Source organism: Mobula hypostoma, chromosome 1 (genome assembly GCF_963921235.1).
Source record: "Mobula hypostoma chromosome 1, sMobHyp1.1, whole genome shotgun sequence".
Classification (NCBI taxonomy): Eukaryota; Metazoa; Chordata; class Chondrichthyes; order Myliobatiformes; family Myliobatidae; genus Mobula; species Mobula hypostoma.
The window spans coordinates 123,935,310-123,955,658 of record NC_086097.1 but is presented as its reverse complement, the minus strand read 5'-3'; the positions used below and the strand labels follow the sequence as shown (position 1 = coordinate 123,955,658).

At 43.1% G+C, this 20,349-nt stretch overlaps 1 protein-coding gene across 1 annotated transcript in view; it reads left to right on the top strand.

Moving 5' to 3' along the window:
• LOC134343468 (regulator of G-protein signaling 22-like) overlaps positions 1–20,349 on the top strand; it is a 121,224-nt gene that overhangs the window by 23,052 nt on the left and 77,823 nt on the right. The window contains exons 7-9 of the mRNA XM_063042221.1: positions 1,648–2,380; positions 16,340–16,501; positions 19,493–19,649. Of these exons, the coding sequence (XP_062898291.1) occupies positions 1,648–2,380; positions 16,340–16,501; positions 19,493–19,649 (1,052 nt within the window). The remainder of the gene's footprint in view (positions 1–1,647; positions 2,381–16,339; positions 16,502–19,492; positions 19,650–20,349) is intronic.

Sequence of the window (20,349 nt, the reverse complement as noted above, 5' to 3'; positions counted from 1 at the left end):
TGTGTAAATAAATATGAGTCTGGGCACTCACTGATATGTGTGTATTTTGTGCAAGAGACCAGCGGCCTGTTCTGTTACCTCATCCTGTGTTTTGCATTCAAAAACACTTTCACTGATATAGGTAATCCTTATGTTACAGTGTTTGCGTAACAGAAATGTACTCTTTCTGAATTTACACATCAGTACCAAGAAACTGAGATATAGTATAAAAATCCACTTTCATGGAAGTTATGTGTCAATTTTTATTTTATTTTCAACTTGCATTGAAGGACATATGTTCAGATGATGTAGCTTCAAGTTATAGAAAATCAAGATATGGACTTTTTATGGGGAACACAAATCCCTCCCTGCAGGGGTTGCCTGCACTGCTTTGGATAAGCTGTTCTGACATTTTGCTCATCCTTTGCCCTTTTAATAGAAACTTGAAATGACTCGAGAAGTGGTTTATATCTTAAGGGCACTGAAGATTGAGAATCTGTTTGACAGAAGTGTTCAAAATCTCAATGGAGCAAATAAGGAGAGGTAATTTCCATTGACAGAAGAGTTGGTTATCACAGAACTCAGGCTTAACTTAATTGATGTCAGGAGAAGAACATTTTAAAATATACAATGATTTGGAATCCATTGCCTAACACGCAGTGAAAGCAGATTCAATAATGTGTTTCAACAGGGAAATGGGTGAATACCTGTAAAAGCTGATGGGACCTGCTGGGTAAAAGCAATGCAATTTGACTAATGATCCTCCATTAATCTCAGTACACAATGATATTTAGACTCAGTGGCCACATTATAGGTAGAGGAGGTACCTAATCATGTGGCCACTGAGTATATGTTCATGGTCTTCTGCTGTTGTAGCCTATCCACTTTAAGGTTTGACATGTTGTGCATTCAGAGATGCTCTTCTGCACATCGCTGTTGTAATGCATGTTTATCTGAGTTACTATCACCTTCCTGTCAGCTTGAACCAGTCTGCCCAATTTTCCTCTGACTTGTCTTATTAATATTAAGGCATTTTCAGCCACAGAACTGACACACACTGGACTTTTTTTTTGCTTTTTGCACCATTCTTTGCAAACTCTAGACACTGCTGTGTAGGAAAATCTTAGGACATAAGCAGTTTCTGAAATACTCAAACCACCCTGTCTGGCACCAACAATCATTCCATGGTCAAAATCACTTAGAGCACATTCCTTCCCCGTTCTGGTGTTTGATCTGAACAACAGCTGAACCTCTTGACCATGTCTGCATGCTTTTATGCATTGAGTTGCAGCCACATGATTGGCTGACTAGATATTTGCATTACTGAGCAGGTGTACAGGTGTAATGAGCAGGCCGAATAAAATGGCAAATTTCTCAATTGTTACGTATGCGCGGAGCAAGAATGACAAGGGAGTAGTATGATTAAACATTTTGTCTGAGTCATTTAGTAATGGTACATGCTAGGCAGCGTACAGTGCAGGAGCAACAAACTAGAGGTGCCAAGGCGAAAAACGTGCGCTTGAAAGCCCATGCCTAAATGAAGAGCGCTCTGTGCATAGAAGGCCCATTCAGTTTACCACATGATCAGCCATATGCACACTCATCACATTCTCGCGATCAATCTGATACGATTCATTAATGATTCCCTGATTTATTGAATCACTTTAGATATTTCGATTTTGGATGAAGTTATGCACAGCCTGCAAAGACAGAAAATTCTGGATAAATCTGGAAAAACAAAGGTCAAATTGGAACAAGAAAGCTGCACCAGCAGCTTCACTAAACCCAGAATTGTGGATGACACACTATTTGAATTCATTCCTGAATATGCTTTGGATATATCAGAGATAGTTTCCTTTGAACATAAGTCAGAGAGTGAAATTAAACCAATGCAAGACATAATAGCAAAGAACAAAGAAAAAGTTGATGCCCATTTCAATATAACAGATCATAAAGAACAGATCAGGACTGGTGAAACAACAACCAAAGAAAATCTCAGTGCTGCTGATGAAACAACCCAGGGTACTGAGACCAACCTATCCCCTGTGATCCATGAGGCAAAGCAACATTCGGATGGGAATACACAAATAGCTCCGATGCCTAATGTTTCTCAAACTGAGCAAATGAACGTGGAACAGTCGCCTGCATTGAGTAATATTAAGTCTCATGGTTTGACTGAAGGTACAGGGGCTGAAAGTACAGAGTCTGATTCTTCGAGCGAAGAAAATGATATCAAAAGTTTCTGTTATGTGACCCCTCATCACAATTATAATTTCAAGAGCAGAAGAGACATTGAAAAATTCAAAAGCTTTCTCCAGGGAACAGCTGGAGAGAAGTACTGGTGGCTCTGGATGGACATTGAACGACTAAATATTACCAAGGATGGTAAAAGAAAGCAAAGGTTTGTCCATGATTCATTTCACTAATGAGATCGTTTTGTTTTTTTTGCTTGAAAGTGGAGACAAACATTTTCCTGTTTACTTTGGAAAACTCTGAATAACATTGCATATGATTTAATTCTGAATGGACCATGAACACTTTTTGCTCTCCTTTTACACAGTTTAGATATTGTTTTTAGATGCTCAGTGGCTACTTTATTTGGTTGAGTGTACCTAATGAAGTGGACACAGGAATGCAACCCAGTGTGGGCTTCTGTTGACGTGTTGTGCTTTCAGAGATGCTCTTCAGCACATCTGTTGCTGCCAGCTTCCTGTCAGCTTGAACCAGTCTGGCCATTCTCCTCTGACCTCTCTGATTAACATGTTGTTTTTGCCCCCAGTTCTGTCACTCACTGGACATTTTTTGTTTCTCACACCATTCTCTGTAAACTCTAGAGACTGTTGTGTGTGAAAATCCCAGGAGATCAGCAGTTCACCACCCCGTCTGACACCAAGTCATTCCACGGTCACTTAGATCCCATTTTCCCCCCATTCTGATGTTTGATCTGAACAACAACTGAACCTTTTGCCCATGTCTGCATGCTTTTATCCATTGAGTTGCTGCTGTGTGATTGGCTGATTAGATATTTGCATTAATTAGCTGGTGTATCTAATGCGTGTACATTGCATGTGATGTAATTCTGGATGGACCATAAGACCATAAGACCATAAAACCATAAGACAAAGGAACAGAAGTAGGCCATTCGGCCCATCGAGTCTGCTCCGCCATTTTATTGTGAGCTGATCCATTTTCTCCTATTTAGTCCCACTCCCCCGCCTTCCCACCATAACCTTTGATGCCCTGGCTACTCAGATACCTATCAATCTCTGCCTTAAATACACCCAATGCCTTGGCCTCCAGTGCTGCCCGTGGTAACAAATTCCATAGGTTCACCACCCTCTGACTAAAAAAATTTCTTTGCATTTCTGTTCTGAATGGGCGCCCTTCAATCCTTAAGTCATGCCCTCTCGTACTAGACTCCCCCATCATGGGAAACAACTTTACCACATCCACTCTGTCCATGCCTTTTAACATTCGAAATGTTTCTATGAGGTCTCCCCTCATCCTTCTAAACTCCAAGGAATACAGTCCAAGAGCGGACAAACGTTCCTCATAAGTTAACCCTCTCATTCCCGGAATCATTCTAGTGAATCTTCTCTGTACCCTCTCCAACGTCAGCACATCCTTTCTTAAATAAGGAGACCAAAACTGCCCACAGTACTCCAAGTGAGGTCTCACCAGTGCCTTATAAAGCCTCAACATCACATCCCTGCTCCTATACTCTATTCCTCTAGAAATGAATGCCAACATTGCATTCGCCTTCTTCACTACTGACTCAACCTGGAGGTTAACTTTAAGGGTATCCTGTACGAGGACTCCCAAGTCCAGTTGCATCTCAGAACTTTGAATTCTTTCCCCATTTAAATAATAGTCTGCCCGTTTATTTTTTCTGCCGAAGTGCATAACCATACACTTTCCAACATTGTACTTCATTTGCCACTTCTCTGCCCATTATTCCAATCTATCCAAGTCTCTCTGCAGACTCTCCATTTCCTCAGCACTACCGGCCCCTCTACCTACCTTCGTATTGTCAGCAAACTTAGCCACAAAGCCATCTATTCCATAATCCAAATCGTTGATGTACAATGTAAAAAGAAGCAGCCCCAACACTGATCCCTGTGGAACACCACTGGTAACCGGCAGCCAACCAGAATAGGATCCCTTTATTCCCACTCTCTGTTTCCTGCCAATCAGCCAATGCTCTATCCATGTATGTAACTTTCCCGTAATTCCATGGGCTCTTATCTTGTTAAGTAGCCTCATGTGTGGCACCTTGTCAAAGGCCTTCTGAAAATCCAAATATACAACATCCGCTGCATCTCCCTTGTCTAGCCTACTGGTAATTTCCTCAAAAAATTGTAATAGGTTTGTCAGGCAGGATTTTCCTTTAAGGAATCCATGCTGAGTTCTGCCTATCTTGTCATATGCCTCCAGGTACTCTGTAACCTCATCCTTGACAATCGACTCTAACAACTTCCCAACCACCGATGTCAAGCTAACAGGTCTATAATTTCCTTTTTGCTTCCTTGCCCCCTTCTTAAATAGCGGAGTGAGATTTGCAATCTTCCAGTCTTCCGGAACCATGCCAGAATCTATCGATTTTTGAAAGATCATCGCTAATGCCTCCGCAAACTCCACAGCTACTTCCTTCAGAACACGAGGCTGCATTCCATCTGGTCCAGGAGATTTATCTACCTTTAGCCTATTCAGCTTCCTGAGTACTTTCTCTGTTGTAATTGTGACTGCACACACTTCTCTTCCCTGCCACCCTTGAGTGTCTGGAATACTGCTGATGTCTTCCTCAGTGAAGACTGATGCAAAATACTCGTTCAGTTCCTCTGCCATCTCCTTATTTCCCATTACAATTTCTCCAGCATCATTTTCTATCGGTCCTATATCTACTCTTACCTGTCATTTACTCTTTATATACTTGAAAAAGCTTTTAGTATCCTCTTTGATATTATTTGCTAGCTTCCTTTCATAGTTAATCTTTTCTCTCTTAATGACCTTCTTGGTTTCCTTTTGTAAGGTTTTAAAACCCCTACCTCACTTTTTGCTCTCTTTTTATTTTTTATATATTTCTTATAGCCATATATTTCTTTTGATTTTCTGACTCTTTAAGAAGGCAGAGCAGCAAAGGGCCACATACAGCCTCTCTATTCTGAGCCATCACTCATTATTGCTATAGCCTCTTTCTGATCTGTTCAAAGATTAAGATTCAGGATTGTTTATTGTCACTCTTCAGTAAAGGAGAACAAAATGATTCTTACTCCAGATCCGATCCAGAAGAAAATAAAACAAAATGAATATAAATATAAAAGCAACAACACAATGTACAAGTAACTGTTTTATATATGTAATTTGTAGTATCTTTTTTTACGGTTTTGCACTGTATTGCTGGTGCAAAACAACAAATTTCACGACACACCGTATGTCAGTGATTATAGCTCTGATTCTTCAACCCTAAATATTATGTCTTGTAAATGTTGTGTGAGGCATTAACTTTGACTAGATTAGCAGGTGCTTTAGGTTTTAATTATCAGCTTGAATCAACTTTGTTGAATCTCTGATCCAATTCTATTCTGTATCGCTGCAATTCAACTAGAACTAGTCTCATTTTAATAGTAATAAAAGCCATTTGGATTGATATAGAGATTTCAACCACAACTCACTAACCCTCACCCGTAGGTCTTTGGGAGGAAACTGGAGCACCCGGAATAAACCCATGCAGTCATGAGGAGAATGTATAAACTCCTTGCAGTCAGCGGCAAGAATCGAATCCCAATCTTGCAGGAGGCTTGCTTTAAAGCATTAAGTTAACTACAATGGTAATCTGCTGCCCTATTTTTTTAAAAAATTAAAACAATCTTATAAATATTGCTTAACTTAAAAAAATACATTATTATAAAGAATTAAAGCAGTTAAACAAAATTCAAATGATAAAACAAAATATAACTTATTCCCATTGCCCTACGACTTGCATCCAAATCAATGGGCTAGATTGTAGAACATAGAACACTACAGCACAGTGTAGGCCCTCCACCCCACGATGTTGTACTGACCTCTTAACCTCCTTTAAGATCAGTCCAATCCTTCCCTGCTATATAGTTCTCCATTTTTCTATCATCCACGTGCCTAAGAGTTTCTTAAATGCTCCTAATATATCTTCCTCTACCACTACCCCTAGCAGGACCTTCTACGCACCCATTACTCTCTGTGTAAAAAAAAACTAACATCACCCCAATACTTTCCTCCAGTTATCTTAAAATTCTGCCCCCTCACTAATCTACATCAGGTTAAATTTTGTACTGAATCCCAGAATAAGTTCTGGGGAATCTCGGCAAATTCCTGCTCATGGAGTTGGAAAGATCTCTCAAACACGAGGAAATCTGCAGATGTTGGAATTTCAAGCAACACACATAAAGCACTGCCTGGCCTGCTGCGTCCACCAGCAATTTTTATGGAAAGATCTCTGCTGTGCTTTAACCAGCAGGCTCTGAAATCCCAAAACTTCCTGGTCCTATATTCATCCATTGTCTCATGAAGATTCCAAATGAACTCCATTGCTCCCAGCTCCCAGGACTTTGCCATTAATGTTCTGCTCTGTTTGTTTACTGACCTAGTGGCAGGTTGCCTTGTGAGAAGTGTTAGTGGGCAGTTTCTTTCTTTGTGTAACTCTGGCACAGGGCCTGGCCCTGTGACTCAGAAGGGCAGGGAAAGGTAGAGGACGGCAGCAGTGATAGGGGACTCTATCGTTAGGGGGTCAGACAGGTGATTCTGTGGACGCAGGAGAGAAGCACGGATGGTAGTTTGCCTCCCAGGTGCCAGGGTCCGGGATGTTTCTGATTACGTCCATGATATCCTGAAGTGGGAAGGAGAACAGCCAGAGGTTGTGGTACATATTGGTACCAACGACATAGGTAGGAAAAGGGAGGAGGTCCTGAAAGCAGACTACAAGGAGTTAGGAAGGAAGTTGAGCAGCAGGGCCATGCGACAGTGAGTATAGGAATAGTATGAGGTGGAGGATAAATGTGTGGTTGAGGGTTTGGAGCAGGGGGTAGGGATTCAGATTTTTGGATCATTGGGACCTCTTTTGGGGCAGGAGTGGCCTGTACAAAAAGGATGGGATGCACTTGAATCCCAGGGGTGACCAATATCCTGGTGGAGAGGTTTGCTAAGACTGTTGGGGAGAGTTTAAACTAGGATTGCTGAGGGTTGGGAACCAAACTGAAGAGACGGAGGAAGAGGCGCTTGGCTCACAAATAGAGAAAACTTGGAGACAGTGTGACAGGGAGGATAGGCAGGTGATAGAGAAGGGACACGCTCAGACCGATGATTTGAGATGTGTCTATTTTAATGCGAGGAGTATTATGAACAAAGCAGATGAGCATAGAGCATGGATCAGTACTTGGAGCTATGATGTTGTGGCCATTACAGAGACTTGGATGCCTCAGGGGCAGGAATGGTTACTTCGAGAGCCAGGCTTTAGATGTTTCAGAAAGGACAGGGTGGGGGCGCGGTACTGTTGATCTGAGATAGTGTCACGGCAGCAGAAAAGGAGGAAGACATGGAGGGATTGTCTACGGAGTCTTTGTGGGTGGAAGTTAAAGCAGGAAGGGTTCAATAACTCAACTGGGTATTTTTTATAGACCATCCAATAGTAACAGGGACAGGAGGAGCAGATAGGGAGACAGATTCTGGAAAGGTGTAATAATAACAGGGTTGTCTTGGTGGGAGATTTTAATTTCCCAGATATCGATTGGCATGTCCCTAGAACGAGGGGGTGGAGTTTGTTAGGTGTGTTCAAGAAGGTTTCTTGACACAATATGTAGATACGCCTACAAGAGGAGAGGCTGTACTTGATCTGGTATTGGGAAATGAACCTGGTCAGGGTCAGATCTCTCAGTGGGAGAGCATTTCGGAGATGGTGATCACAGCTCTATCTCCTTTATCATAGCATTGGTGAGGGATTGGAACAGACAAGTAAGGAAAGCATTTAATTGGAGTAAGGGGAAATATGAGGCTATCGGGCAGGAGCTTGGAAGCATAAATTGGGAAAAGATGTTCTCAGGGAAATGTACGGAAGAAATGTGTCAGGGGATATTTGCGTGGAGTTCTACATTGGTACGTTCCAATGAGACAGGGAAAGGATGGTAGAGTACAGGAATGGCAGTGTACAAAGGCTGTTGTAAATCTAGTCAAGAAAAAAAGAAGAGCTTGTGAAAGGTTCAAAAATCTAGGTAATGATGGAGATCTAGAAGATTATACGGTTAGCAGGAAGGAGTTTAAGAAAGAAATAAGGAGAGCCAGAAGGGGCCATGAGAAGGCCTTGGCAGTCAGGATTAAGGAAAATCCCAAGGCATTCTACAAGTATGTGAAGAGCAAGAGGATAAGACGTGAGAGAAGAGGACCAATCAAGTGTGACAGTGGAAAAGTGTGTATGAAACCGGAGGAGATAGCAGAGGTACTTAATGAATACTTTGCTCCAGTATTCACTATGGAAAAGGATCTTGGTGATTGTAGTGATGACTTGCAGTGGACTGAAAAGATTAAGCATGTAGATATTAAGGAAGAGGATGTGCAGGAAAGCATCAAGTTGTATAAGTCACCGGGACAGGACGAGGTGTACCCCAGTCTACTCTGGGAGGCGAGGGAGGAGATTGCTGAGCCTCTGGCGATGATCTTTGCATCATCAATGGGGATGGGAGAAGTTCCGGAGGATTGGAGGGTTGCGGATATTGTTCCCTTATTCAATAACAGGGAGTAGAGATAGCCCAGGAAATTATAGACCAGTGAGTCTTACTTCAGTGGTCGGTAAGTTGATGGAGAAGATCCTGAGAGGCAGGATTTATGAACATTTGGAGAGGCATATTATGATTAGGAATAGTCAGCATGGCTTTGTCAAAGGCAGGTCATGCCTTATGAGCCTGATTGAATTTTTTGAGGATGTCACTAAACATATTGATGAAGGAAGAGCTGTAGGTGTAGTGTTTATGGATTTCAGCAAGGCATTTGACAAGGTACCCCATGCAAGGCTTATTGAGAAAGTAAGGAGGCATGGGATCCGAGGGGACATTGCTTTGTGAATCCAGAACTGGCTTGCCCACAGAAGGCAAAGAGTGGTTGTAGACGGGTCATATTCTGCATGGAGGTCAGTCACCAGTGGTGTGTCTCAGGGATCTGTTCTGGGACCCCTACTCTCTGTGATTTTTATAAATGACCTGGATGAGGAAGTGGAGGGATGGGTTAGTAAATTTGCTGATAACACAAAGGTTGGGGGTGTTGTGGATAGTGTGAAGGACTGTCAGAGGTTACAGCGGGACATTGATAGGATGCAAAACTGGGCTGAGAAGTGGCAGGTGGAGTTCAATCCAGATAGGTGTGAGGTGGTTCATTCTGGTAGTTCAAATATGATGGCAGAATATAGTATTAATGGTAAGACTCTTGGCAGTGTGGAGGATCAGAGGGATCTTAGGGTCTGAGTCCATAGGACACCCAAAGCTGCTGCGCAGGTTGACTCTGTGGTTAAGAAGGCGTACGGTGTATTGGCCTTCATCAATCATGGGATTGAATTTAGGAGCCGAGAGGTAATGTTGCAGCTATATAGGACCCTGGTCAGACCCCACTTGGAGTACTGTGCTAATTTCTGGTCACCTCACTATAGGAAGGATGTGGAAACCATAGAAAGGGTGCAGGGGAGATTTACAAGGATGTTGCCTGGATTGGGAAGCATGCCATATGAGAATAGGTTGAGTGAACTCGGCCTTTTTTCCTTGGAGCGACGAAGGATGAAAAGTGACCTGATAGAGGTGTATAAGATTAGATTAGGTTATGAGAACACTCGGTCCTCTTTTATTGTCATTTAGAAATGCATACATGCATTAAGAAATGATACAATGTTTCTCTGGAGTGATATCACAGAAAACAGGACAGACCAAAGATTATCACTGACAGAACCACATAATTATAACATATAGTTACAGCAGTGCAAAGCAATACCATAATTTGATAAAGAACAGACCATGGGCATGGTAAAAAAAAGTCTCAGAGTCTCGAGTTGATTGACTCCCATGTCCCAAGTCCCCGGTAGCAGGCGGCAAAAGGGAGAAACTCCCTGCCATAAACCTCCAGGCATCGTCAACTTGCCGATACCTTGGAAGCAGCCGACCCCAGCCGACACTGAGTCCATCCGTCCGAAAACTTTGAGCTTCCGATACAGCCTCCCGAGCGCCATCCTCTGCTGAGCGCCTTCGACCTCCCCCCAGCTGCTGAAACACGCAAAGCCGAGGATTTCAGGGCCTCCAGCTCCGGAGATTCCGGTTACCACACAGTAGCAGCAGCAGCAAAGCGGGCATTTCAGAAGTTTTCCAGATGTTCCTTTGTGCTCTCACGTCTGTCTCCATCAAATCAGAATTGTGCACGGTCCCCTACTTGACAGATAACAGATATTCATCACTGAAGTGGCCGCACGCGCTGTCGTCACGCCGCCATCTTCTCCCCCCTCCCGGGAGAATTGATGATGAGAGGCATGGATTGTGTGGATAGTGAGAGGCTTTGTCCGAGGGCTGAAATGAGTGGACACAGTTTTAAGGTGCTTGGAAGTAAGTACAGAGGAAATGTCAGGGGTAAGTTTTTTTACGCAGAGAGTGGTGAGTGAGTGGAATGGGCTGCTAGCAACGGTGGTGGAGGCAGATACAATAGGGTCTTTTAAGAGACTCCTGGACAGGTATTTGGAGCTCAGAAAATAGAGGGCTCTGGGTAACCCAAGGTAATTTCTCAGGTAAGGAGATGTTCAGCACAGCTTTGTGGGCCGTAGGGCCTGTATTGTGTTGTAGGTTTTCCATGTTTCTATAATATACTTTTGACAGGCCGATAGTGTCAAATGAAGTATCATCTTATTGGATTTACAGCAATGCAAATCTCCAAAAGTCATCATCTGCTCTTCCCTTCTCTTATCCTCATTGATCCATCACCTCCTTTTGATTGCCCTCTTCCCTCCCTTTCTCCCATGGTTCACTCTCCTCTCCTATCAGTTTCCTTCTTCTCAAGTCCTTTACCTCTTGCACCTATCGCCTCCCAGCTGCTACCTTCCCCTTCACCTGCTCTCACCTATCACCTGCCAGCTTGAACTCCTTCGCCTCCCCTCACCTTCTTATTCTGGCTTCTTCCCCCTTCCTTTCCAGTCCTGATGAAGGGTCTCGGTCCAAAACGTTGACTGTTTATTCCTCGCCACAGATGCTATTTGACCTTCTGAGTTCCTCCAGTATTCTGAAGTCATCAGTTGCTAAGAAATTGATTGTTCTTATTCGAACCAACACACACAAAATGCTGGAGGAACTCAGCAAGTCAGGCAGCATCTATGCAGGGAAATTAACAATTGATATTTCAGGTCAAGACCCTTTATCAGGACTGGAAAGAAAGAGAGCAGAAGCCAGAATGAAAGAATTGGGAGAAGGGGGAGGAATGCGAGCTGGTAGGTGATTGGTAAACCCAGCTGAGGGGAGGAAGGTAGGTAGATGGGAGGGGGGAACGTGGGAATGATGTGGGAAGCTGGCAGATGGTAGGCAGAAGAGGAAAAGAGCAGAACAGGATGGGAATCTGATGGGAGCAGAGAGTGGACCATTTAATGAACGGAAGGTGGTGGGGAACCAGAGGAAAGGTGTGGATGAAGGGCAGATCGGGAAGGCAAGGGAGGGGAAAGAGTAAAGGAGCCAGAGGGATAGGGGAAACAAACAGTTTTTGGGGCGCAGAGGAGAATGCTTACCAGAGCTTAGGGAAATCAGAGTTGTTGTCATCAGTTTAGAGACTGCCAAGACAGAATGGGCTGCTGGTGGCGGCGGTGGTGGCAGAAACGATAGGGTCTTTTAAGAGACTCCTGGATGGCTACATGGAGCTTAGAAAAATAGAGGGCTATGGGTAAAGCCTAGGTAGTTCTAAGGTAGGGACATGTTCGGCACAGCTTTGTGGGCCTAAGGGCCTGTATTGTGCTGTATGTTTTCTATGTTTCTTTGTTTCTAATATGAAGTGTTGTTCCTCCACTTGGCAGTAGAGGAGGTCATGGACAGATACATCAGTGTGGTAATGGGAAGTGGAATTAAGGACCAAGGATTAACATTATTTGCCATATACATTTACATATATTTGGAATTGGAGGGGTATATTGCTGCGACATGCAATAATTATAAAGAATAAAGAATTATATGAAAGTTGGAAGTACAGATATGGAAAAATGTGCATAAGTACATAAATACCAGCATGTATTTACAATGTAAACAGCATTATAAAAAGCTTCAAGACCATGGTCTCAACACCTCCTTGTGCAACTGGATCCTCGATTTCCTCAGTTGCAGACCCTAGTCAGATCAGATTGGCAACAGCATCTCCTCCACAACCTCCATCAACACAGATCCACCACAAGGCTGTGTGCTTAGCCCCCTGCTCTGCTCATTTTACACTTATGACTGTGTGGCTAAGCTCCAATGCCATATTGAAGATTGCTGACGATACCACTGTCGTTGGCCAAATCAAAGTTGGTGATGAATCAGCATAGAGGAGGGAGATCAAAAATCTGGTGGAGTGGTTCCATAGCAACAACCTCTTGCTCAATGTCAACAAGACCAAGGACGAGGAAACTGGAGGTCGATGATCCAGTCCTCATCAGGTGATCAGAAGTGGAGAGGGTCAGTGACTTTACCTTGGCGTTATCATTTCAGAGGATTTGTCTTGGGTCCAGCGCGTAAGTGCCAACATGAAAAAAGCACGGCAGCACTTCTACTTCCTTAGAAGTTTGCAAAGATTCAGCATCTCATCTAAAGCTTTGACACTTCTATAGATGTGCAGAGAGTATACTGACTGGTTGCATCACAGCCTGAAATGGAAACACTAACGCCCTTGAATGGAAAAGCCTACAAAAATTAGTGGATACAGCCCATTTCATCATGGGTAAAGCTGCCCACACCACTGAGTACATCTACTTGGAGTGATGTCACAGGAAAGCGGCATCCATTCATCAAGACCCCCACCGTCCAGGTCATGCTCTCTTCTTGCTGCTGCCATCAGAAATAGGGTACAGGAGCCTCGGGACCCATACCACCAGGTTACACTTCAACCACCAGGCTCTTGAACTTCACTCGGCCTGTCACTGAAGTGTTCGCACACTGCCTTCTATGCTCGTTTTGGATGTCAAACGTGGAGGAACCATCACGGACTCCCACAGCCCCAGAGGATCCTGTGATTTCGGTCTCCGAGGCTGACGTGCGAGCCCACAGCCCCAGAGGATCCTGTGATTTCGGTCTGCGAGCAGCCTTCGGGAGGACGAGCCCATGAAAAGCAGCCGGCCCAGACGGGCTACGTGGCCAGGTATTAAAAACCTGTGCCGTTCAAATGTCTGCTGTGTTCACTGAGATCTTTAACCTCTCACTTTGGCAGTCTGAGGAACCCACCTACTTCAAGAAGGCTTCAATTATACCAGCCCCAATAAAAAACGTGGTGATCTGCCTCAGTGACTATCATCAGTAGCACTTACATCCACAGTGACAAAGTGTTTCGAGACGTTGGTGATGAAACATCAATTCCTTCCCAAGAAGTGACTTGGATCGACTCCAATTTGCTCACCAGAGAAATAGATCCTCAGCAGATGCCAACTCACTGGCTCTTCACTCCACCCTGAAATATCTGGACAGCAAAGATGCATACATCAGGATGCTTTTTATCGATTACAGCTCAGCGTTTAATACCATCATCCCCTTAAAACTAATCAATAAGTTCCTAGATCTTGGCCTCAATCCTTCCTTGTGCAATTGGATCATTGATTGCCTCACTTGCAGATCCCAGTCAGTTCAGATTGGCAACATCTCCTCCAGGATCTCCCTCTGCCTGGGTGTACCACAAGGCTGTGTGCCTAGCCCCCTGCTCTACTTGCTTTGCACTTATGGTTGTGAGGCTAAGCACAGCTTCAATGCCATATTCAAGTTTGTCGATGACACCACCTGTCATAGGCTGAATCAAAGGTGGTGATGAATCAACATATAGGAGGGAGGTTGAAAATCCGGCTGAGTGGTGTCACAACAGCAACCTCTTACTCAGTGTCAGCAAGACCAAGAGCTGATTATTGACTTCAGGAGTAGGAAACCAGCGGTCGATGAGCCAGTCCTCATTGGAGGATCAGAGATGGAGAGGGTCAGCAATATTAAATTCCTTGGTGTTTTAATTTCAGAGGACCTGTCTTGGGCCCAGGCACGCAAGTGCAATTACAAAGAAAACACAGGAGGACCTCTACTTTCTTAGGAGTTTGTGAAGATTTAGCATGACATTGAAAACTTGGACAGACTTCCATAGGTGTGTACTGGAGAGTGCATAGACTGGCTGCATCACAACCTGTTATGACAACACCGATGCCCTTGAATGGAGAATCCTACAAAAAGTAGTGGATATGGCCCAGTCCATCACGGGTAACTCCACCCCATCACTGAGCACATCTTTATGAAATACTGTCACAGGAAAGCAGCATCCATCAGTAGGGATCCTCACCAACCAGGACTTGCTCTCTTCTCACTGCTGCCATCAGGGAGGATGTACAGGAGCTTTATGACTCACACCACCAGGCTCAGGAACAGTTACTACTCAGCCAAAGGTGATAACTTCTCTCAACTTTACTTGCCCCATCATTGAAATGTTACCACAACCAATGGACTCTCTTTCAAGGACTCTTCATCTCAGGTTCTTGATATTTATTGCTTATTTATTTATTATTATTATTTTCCTTTTTATATTTGCACAGTTCATCGTCTTTCGCACACCGGTTAAACACCGTGTTGGTGCAATCATTCATTATGGTTATTTTTCTATGGATTTATTGGGTATGCCCACAAGAAAATGACTTTCAGTGTTGTATGTGGTGACATATATGTACTTCGATAATAAATTTACTTTCAATGTTGATTTAAGCTGTTTACAGTGCAGTTACTGAGGTAATAGATAGAGGGGAGTAGAATGGTTGATCAGATTAACTGCCTGGGGGAAGAAACTTTTAAGATAGAGTAAAGTTTTTGTTTTAAAAGCCCCATAGCACTTTTCAGAAGGAAGCTTTTTAAAAGGTTGTTTGCAAGGTGGGTGATTTTTCCTGCCCATTTCCTTGTCCTGGACACATACAAGTCCTGCAGTGATGGTAGACAGTTGTTCTCACAGTTCATTGTAGGTTTTATACATTATGAGAGGATGCTGCTCCGAACCAGACAGTAATGGCTTAATTTTAAATTGCTGTCTATGATGGCAGTGCAGAATTGCACTAATATGTTCTGGGGAAGATAGAATTTTACCAGCTGCCGCAGGGAGTACATCTTCTGCCAAGCCTTTTGCAGTGCATTTGTCTGTGGAATCAGACCACCAGGGAATCCTGGTCGCCGTGATGGATGGAACAAAGGTGCTCGAGCAGCTTCTAGCATTTGCATTTCCTCTTGTGTCTCTGTGATATTATTCTGGTAAGTATAACAATGAAAAACATTCAAAGTGGATTGAGTAGAATCCATTATTAATAACTCTGACACTGTGTTTATACGACCATATGATATAGGAGCAGAAGTAGGCCATTCGGCCCATTGAGTCTGCTCCGCCATTCAGTCATGCCATTATCATCCCTTATTGCAAGTGATTTTTTAAAAAAAAGTTTTAGTTTTAACTGCTACTGCAACTGTAAATAAATGTGCTACCCAATAAATATCTAGAAATGTATTTATTTTTGTAATATACTTAAAGTTACAGGATGGTAACAGACCCTTCTGGTCTAACAAACCCAGGCTGCCCAGTTACACCCCTGTAACCAATTAACCTACTAACCTGTACGTCTTTGGAATGTGGGAGGAAACCAGAGCACTTGGAAGAAACCCATGCAGTCACGGGGAGGACGTATGAACTCGATACAGACAGCGGCAGGAATTGAACCCGAGTCGCTAGCGCTGTAAAGCGATTCCGCTAATCACTGCGCTACCGTGCCACCCTCTGCTCCGTTTTCCAGAATTAAAATAATGTTGGTAATTTCTCCTCTGCTGATATAAAGTTACATCATTTTGGGCATTTGGGGCATTCTGGAGTTCAGAGTTCAATTCCGGCACCCTCTCTAAGGAGTTTGTACATTCTCCTATGGGTGCTCTGGTTTCCTCCCACAGTCCAAAGACATATCGGTTAGTAGGTTATTTGATCATTGTAAATTGTCCCGTGACTAGGCTGGAGTTAAATAGGTGGGGTGCTGGGCGGTGTAGCTCGTTGGGCTGGAAGGGCCTGTATCTCTAAAATAAAATAAAAATAAATAATTTGCTTCCTACTGCAATAAGTTTTGAATGTGTCTTCCTTCTTTGGTTTAAAGCTATCTCAACAAGATACGGAGTCGCTACTTGTTCAGCGGTGGTGAATACTGTATGAGTGCTGAGATACGGGAAAGGCTGGCTCTGTCAATTATTTCACAGTGGACTGTAGATAATTTATGCAAAATCCAGGCAGATATAGTGGCACCCCTGCTTCTCTACTGGTGAGTACAGACACAATCCCACTGAATTTCTTGAATAAAATTTGTATTTAAACAGAATTATGTTCCAACGTTAGCACAGAGATTCGGAAACAATCTAGAAATCCAAAGTCCAAAGTCCAAAGTAAATTTTATTATCAAAGTACAGAAATGTCACCATCTACAACACTCAGATTCATTTTCCTGTGGGAATACTCAGCAAATCTATAAAATAGTAACTATAACAGAATCAAGGAAAGATCAACCAGAGTGCAGAAGACAACAAACTCTGTAAGTACAAATATAAATAAGTAGCAATAAATAATGAGAACATGAGATAATAAGATAGAGAGTCCTTAAAGTGAGATCACTGGTTGTGGGAACATCTCAACGGCTGGGTAAAAGAATGTAGTCATCCCGTTTTGTTCAAGAGCCTGATGGCTGAGTTGTAGTAACTGTTCCTGAACCTGGAGGCTCTTGTATCTTCTACCTGATGTCAGCAGTGAGTAAAGAGCATGGCCTGGGTGGTGGGGATCTCTGATGATGGATGCTGCTTTCATGTGGATGTGCTCAATGGTTGGGAAGGTTTTACCTGTGGTGTACTAGGCTGAATCCACTACTTTTCATAGGATTTTACATTCAACTCCGCAAAGTTCTGGAGGAACTCAGTAGCTCAAGCAGCATCTATAGAGGAGAATAAAGAGTGGACATTTCAGCTGAGATTCTTTGTCAGGACTGGAAATAAAGGGGAATTCATCAGGACTGGAAAGGAGGGGGGAAAGAATCCTTTTTCCCAGGCTGGGAAATACCTGTGGTCACATGTTAAAGGTGAGAAGGGGGAAGTTTAAAGGAGATTTATAAGAAAGTAGTAGTAGGTGCCTGGACCATGCTGGTGGTAGAAGCAGTTATGATAGCTGTATTTAAGAGGCACATAAACAGACACATGAATAGGTGGGGGGGAAACAGGAATATAGACCACATGCAGGCAGATGGGATTAGTTAGACTGGATCATGGTCATGGTGGGCCATAAGGCGTGTTCTATGTTCTATGTTCAAATAAGTACCACACGTACCTGGAGTGCAGAAAAGAATTTGGTTTGTTTTGGGATCTCGGCAGAACAAGCATAAATTCACTGGCAAAATTGTTCTGCAAATACAAATAAATGTTATAGTTACTTAAGCCCATCACCCCCACTGAGGCATAGGCTGTCGACAGTAACTCCCCAGAGTCTTCTGTCTTGGACCAGTCTTTCAAGTTGCCCCCAAGTGTAACCCATCATACATCTTCTAGGCAAAGACCCTTTCTCTGCCGGGGATGGGGTCTTTGGAGCTACAGTTGGTGTTTCTATAACTGTGGGTCTTTAACAGGATGGAGTTGCTAAAGCCATGCTCAACCCTCCTCCGTTTGCAGCTAGACCTGGGATCATTCATGGCCGTGTTAAATACAGTACCATTCAGGGCCCCAAACAGTCCTTCCAGCTGAGGCAACACTTCACCTGTGAGTCTGTAGGGGTTATCTACTGTATCCGTGAGTGCTCCCGGTATGGCCTCCTGTGCATCGGTGAGGCCCGCGTAGATTGGAAGACCGCTTTGCTGACCGCCTATGCTCCATCCGGCACAAATAGTGGGATCTCCCAGTGCCACCCATTTTAATTCCACTTCCCATTCCTATTCTAACATGTCCATGGCTTCCTCTACTGTCGTGATGGGGCCACATCCAGGTTGGCGGAGCAACACCTTATATTCTGTCTGGGTAGCCTCCAAACTGATGGCATGAGCATCAATTTCTCAAACTTCCGGTAATGTCCCCCGCCCCTCTCCTTCACCATTCCGCATTTCAGTTTTCCTCTCTCACCTTATCTCCTTACCTGACCATCACTTCCCTCTGGTGCTCCTCCCCCTTCCCTTTCTTCCATGGCCTCTGTCCTCTCCTATCAGATTCCTTTCTCCAGCCTTTTATCACTTTCACCAATTGACTGCCCAGCTCTTTACTTCACACCTCCCTCCAGCCCCCCAGTTTCACTTATCACCTTGTGTTTCATCTTCCCCTCCCTCCACCTTCTAACCCTGACTCCTCATCGTCTTTTCTCCAGTCCTGCTGAAGGGTCTCGGCTCAAAATGTCGACGGTACTCTTTTCCATAGATGCTGCCTGGCCTGCTGAGTTCCTCCAGCATTTGTGTGATTCCATGAACACTACCTCATTTTTTTCAACCTTTTTGCGCTACATATTTATTTTTTACATATATATTTCTTAATATATAGCTTTTTAATAAAATGTATTGTTGCTGCAAAGTAACAAATTTCACAACTTCTGCCAGTGATATTAAACCTGATTCTGACCTTAGCCTATTTCTTTGTTCTACTGTGAATGCCCACAAGAAAATGAATCTCAGGGAATGAATATGGTGACATAAATACATGTACTTTGATAATAAATTTACTTTGAACTTTGAACTTTATTTATCAAGAACATCAAAACAGACAGTGAAATACATTATTTGCATCAACAACCAACATACAGGACCAAACACAAAATTAATTACTACGGCATGAACACAGTTACCAGTTTCTCAAAATAAGCACACCAGGAGTCAGGTTTCTAGGCCAGAATTCCTAGATCTCAATGCTCCAATTGTGAAATAGTGAAAGGACTAGAATTTCAACAATTTGGACAAGCAAGACGGAAAGTGAAACTAAGCATCTAAAATAAATGAACACACACTGAATACTGGAGGAACTCAGCAGGTCAGGCAACACCTATGGAAAGGAATAAACAGTCAGTGTTTTGGGCTGAGACCCTTCATCAGTTCTGCAGATTTCCAGCAGAATCGCTTGCATTTAAAATAAATGAACATTGACTTCAGTAATATTGAGGTGAAAATGCATTGTTGAGGTTAATGGAATATTGATCTCGTATTGCAGCTCCAACTCCAGTGAAGACTTGCAATAACAATTCCTTTAATGCCTGCATGACCACTAGAATCCCCACGTATTCATTTTTGTTTCTGTTTCAGGGGTCCAAGGTATTGCATCAACCAAGGATCCCCAATAAGACAAGCTGGCGTTGTACTGAAGGATTGGCAAGACCGCCAGCTCAGGCCTAAACCAGATGTAGGCCCATTTTCTGTCACACCCTTAGATCAGATAAAAATCATTTGCATTTCTAAGGAGGTTAGTGTCACTTTGTATTTGTAGAATTCAGTGATTTCTTGAAGTTAAGCTTTCAAAATTTGAATTATACATATGAGCGATGCAATTTCCCATGGACAACGACCTATCATTGCACCTTAAACTGTGTATATAAATCAATGTTGGCACATTGCCATTGCAGACTGTAAAATGTATTTTTATCTCTTGTAATTCCTCTTTCCTGGAGTCTTTGGGCCTAAAATTTTGAGAGGTATTTGGCACAATTGTGATTTAGTTTTAATATTACAAGAATCTGAGATGCTAGCTAAAAATGGGGAACTGCAGAGATTCTAAACTACATAACAAGATTCAGATTTATTTCATCACTTGTACATCAAAACCTACAGTGAAATGCGTCATTTGCATTAACAACCAATGCACTCAAGGACGTGCTGGTTAAAAACCTAAAAATCTACTAAGTGTGAGCTGTGACCTCGATGGAGACTGCAGTCCGGTGCCATCTGAACTGAACTAAGCTCCAATCAAAATAGAACACAAACAAGCCTAACCACAATTGTGTGAGCATACTTCACGATCAGGGCAAATGGTGTTATTCCCTTGTTAAGTTGCATGGTTCATTTATGATTATGATTATGAGGACACACAGTCCCCTTTTATTGTCATTTAGTAATGCATGCATTAAGAAAAGATAAAAATGTTTTTCCAGACTATCACGAAAACA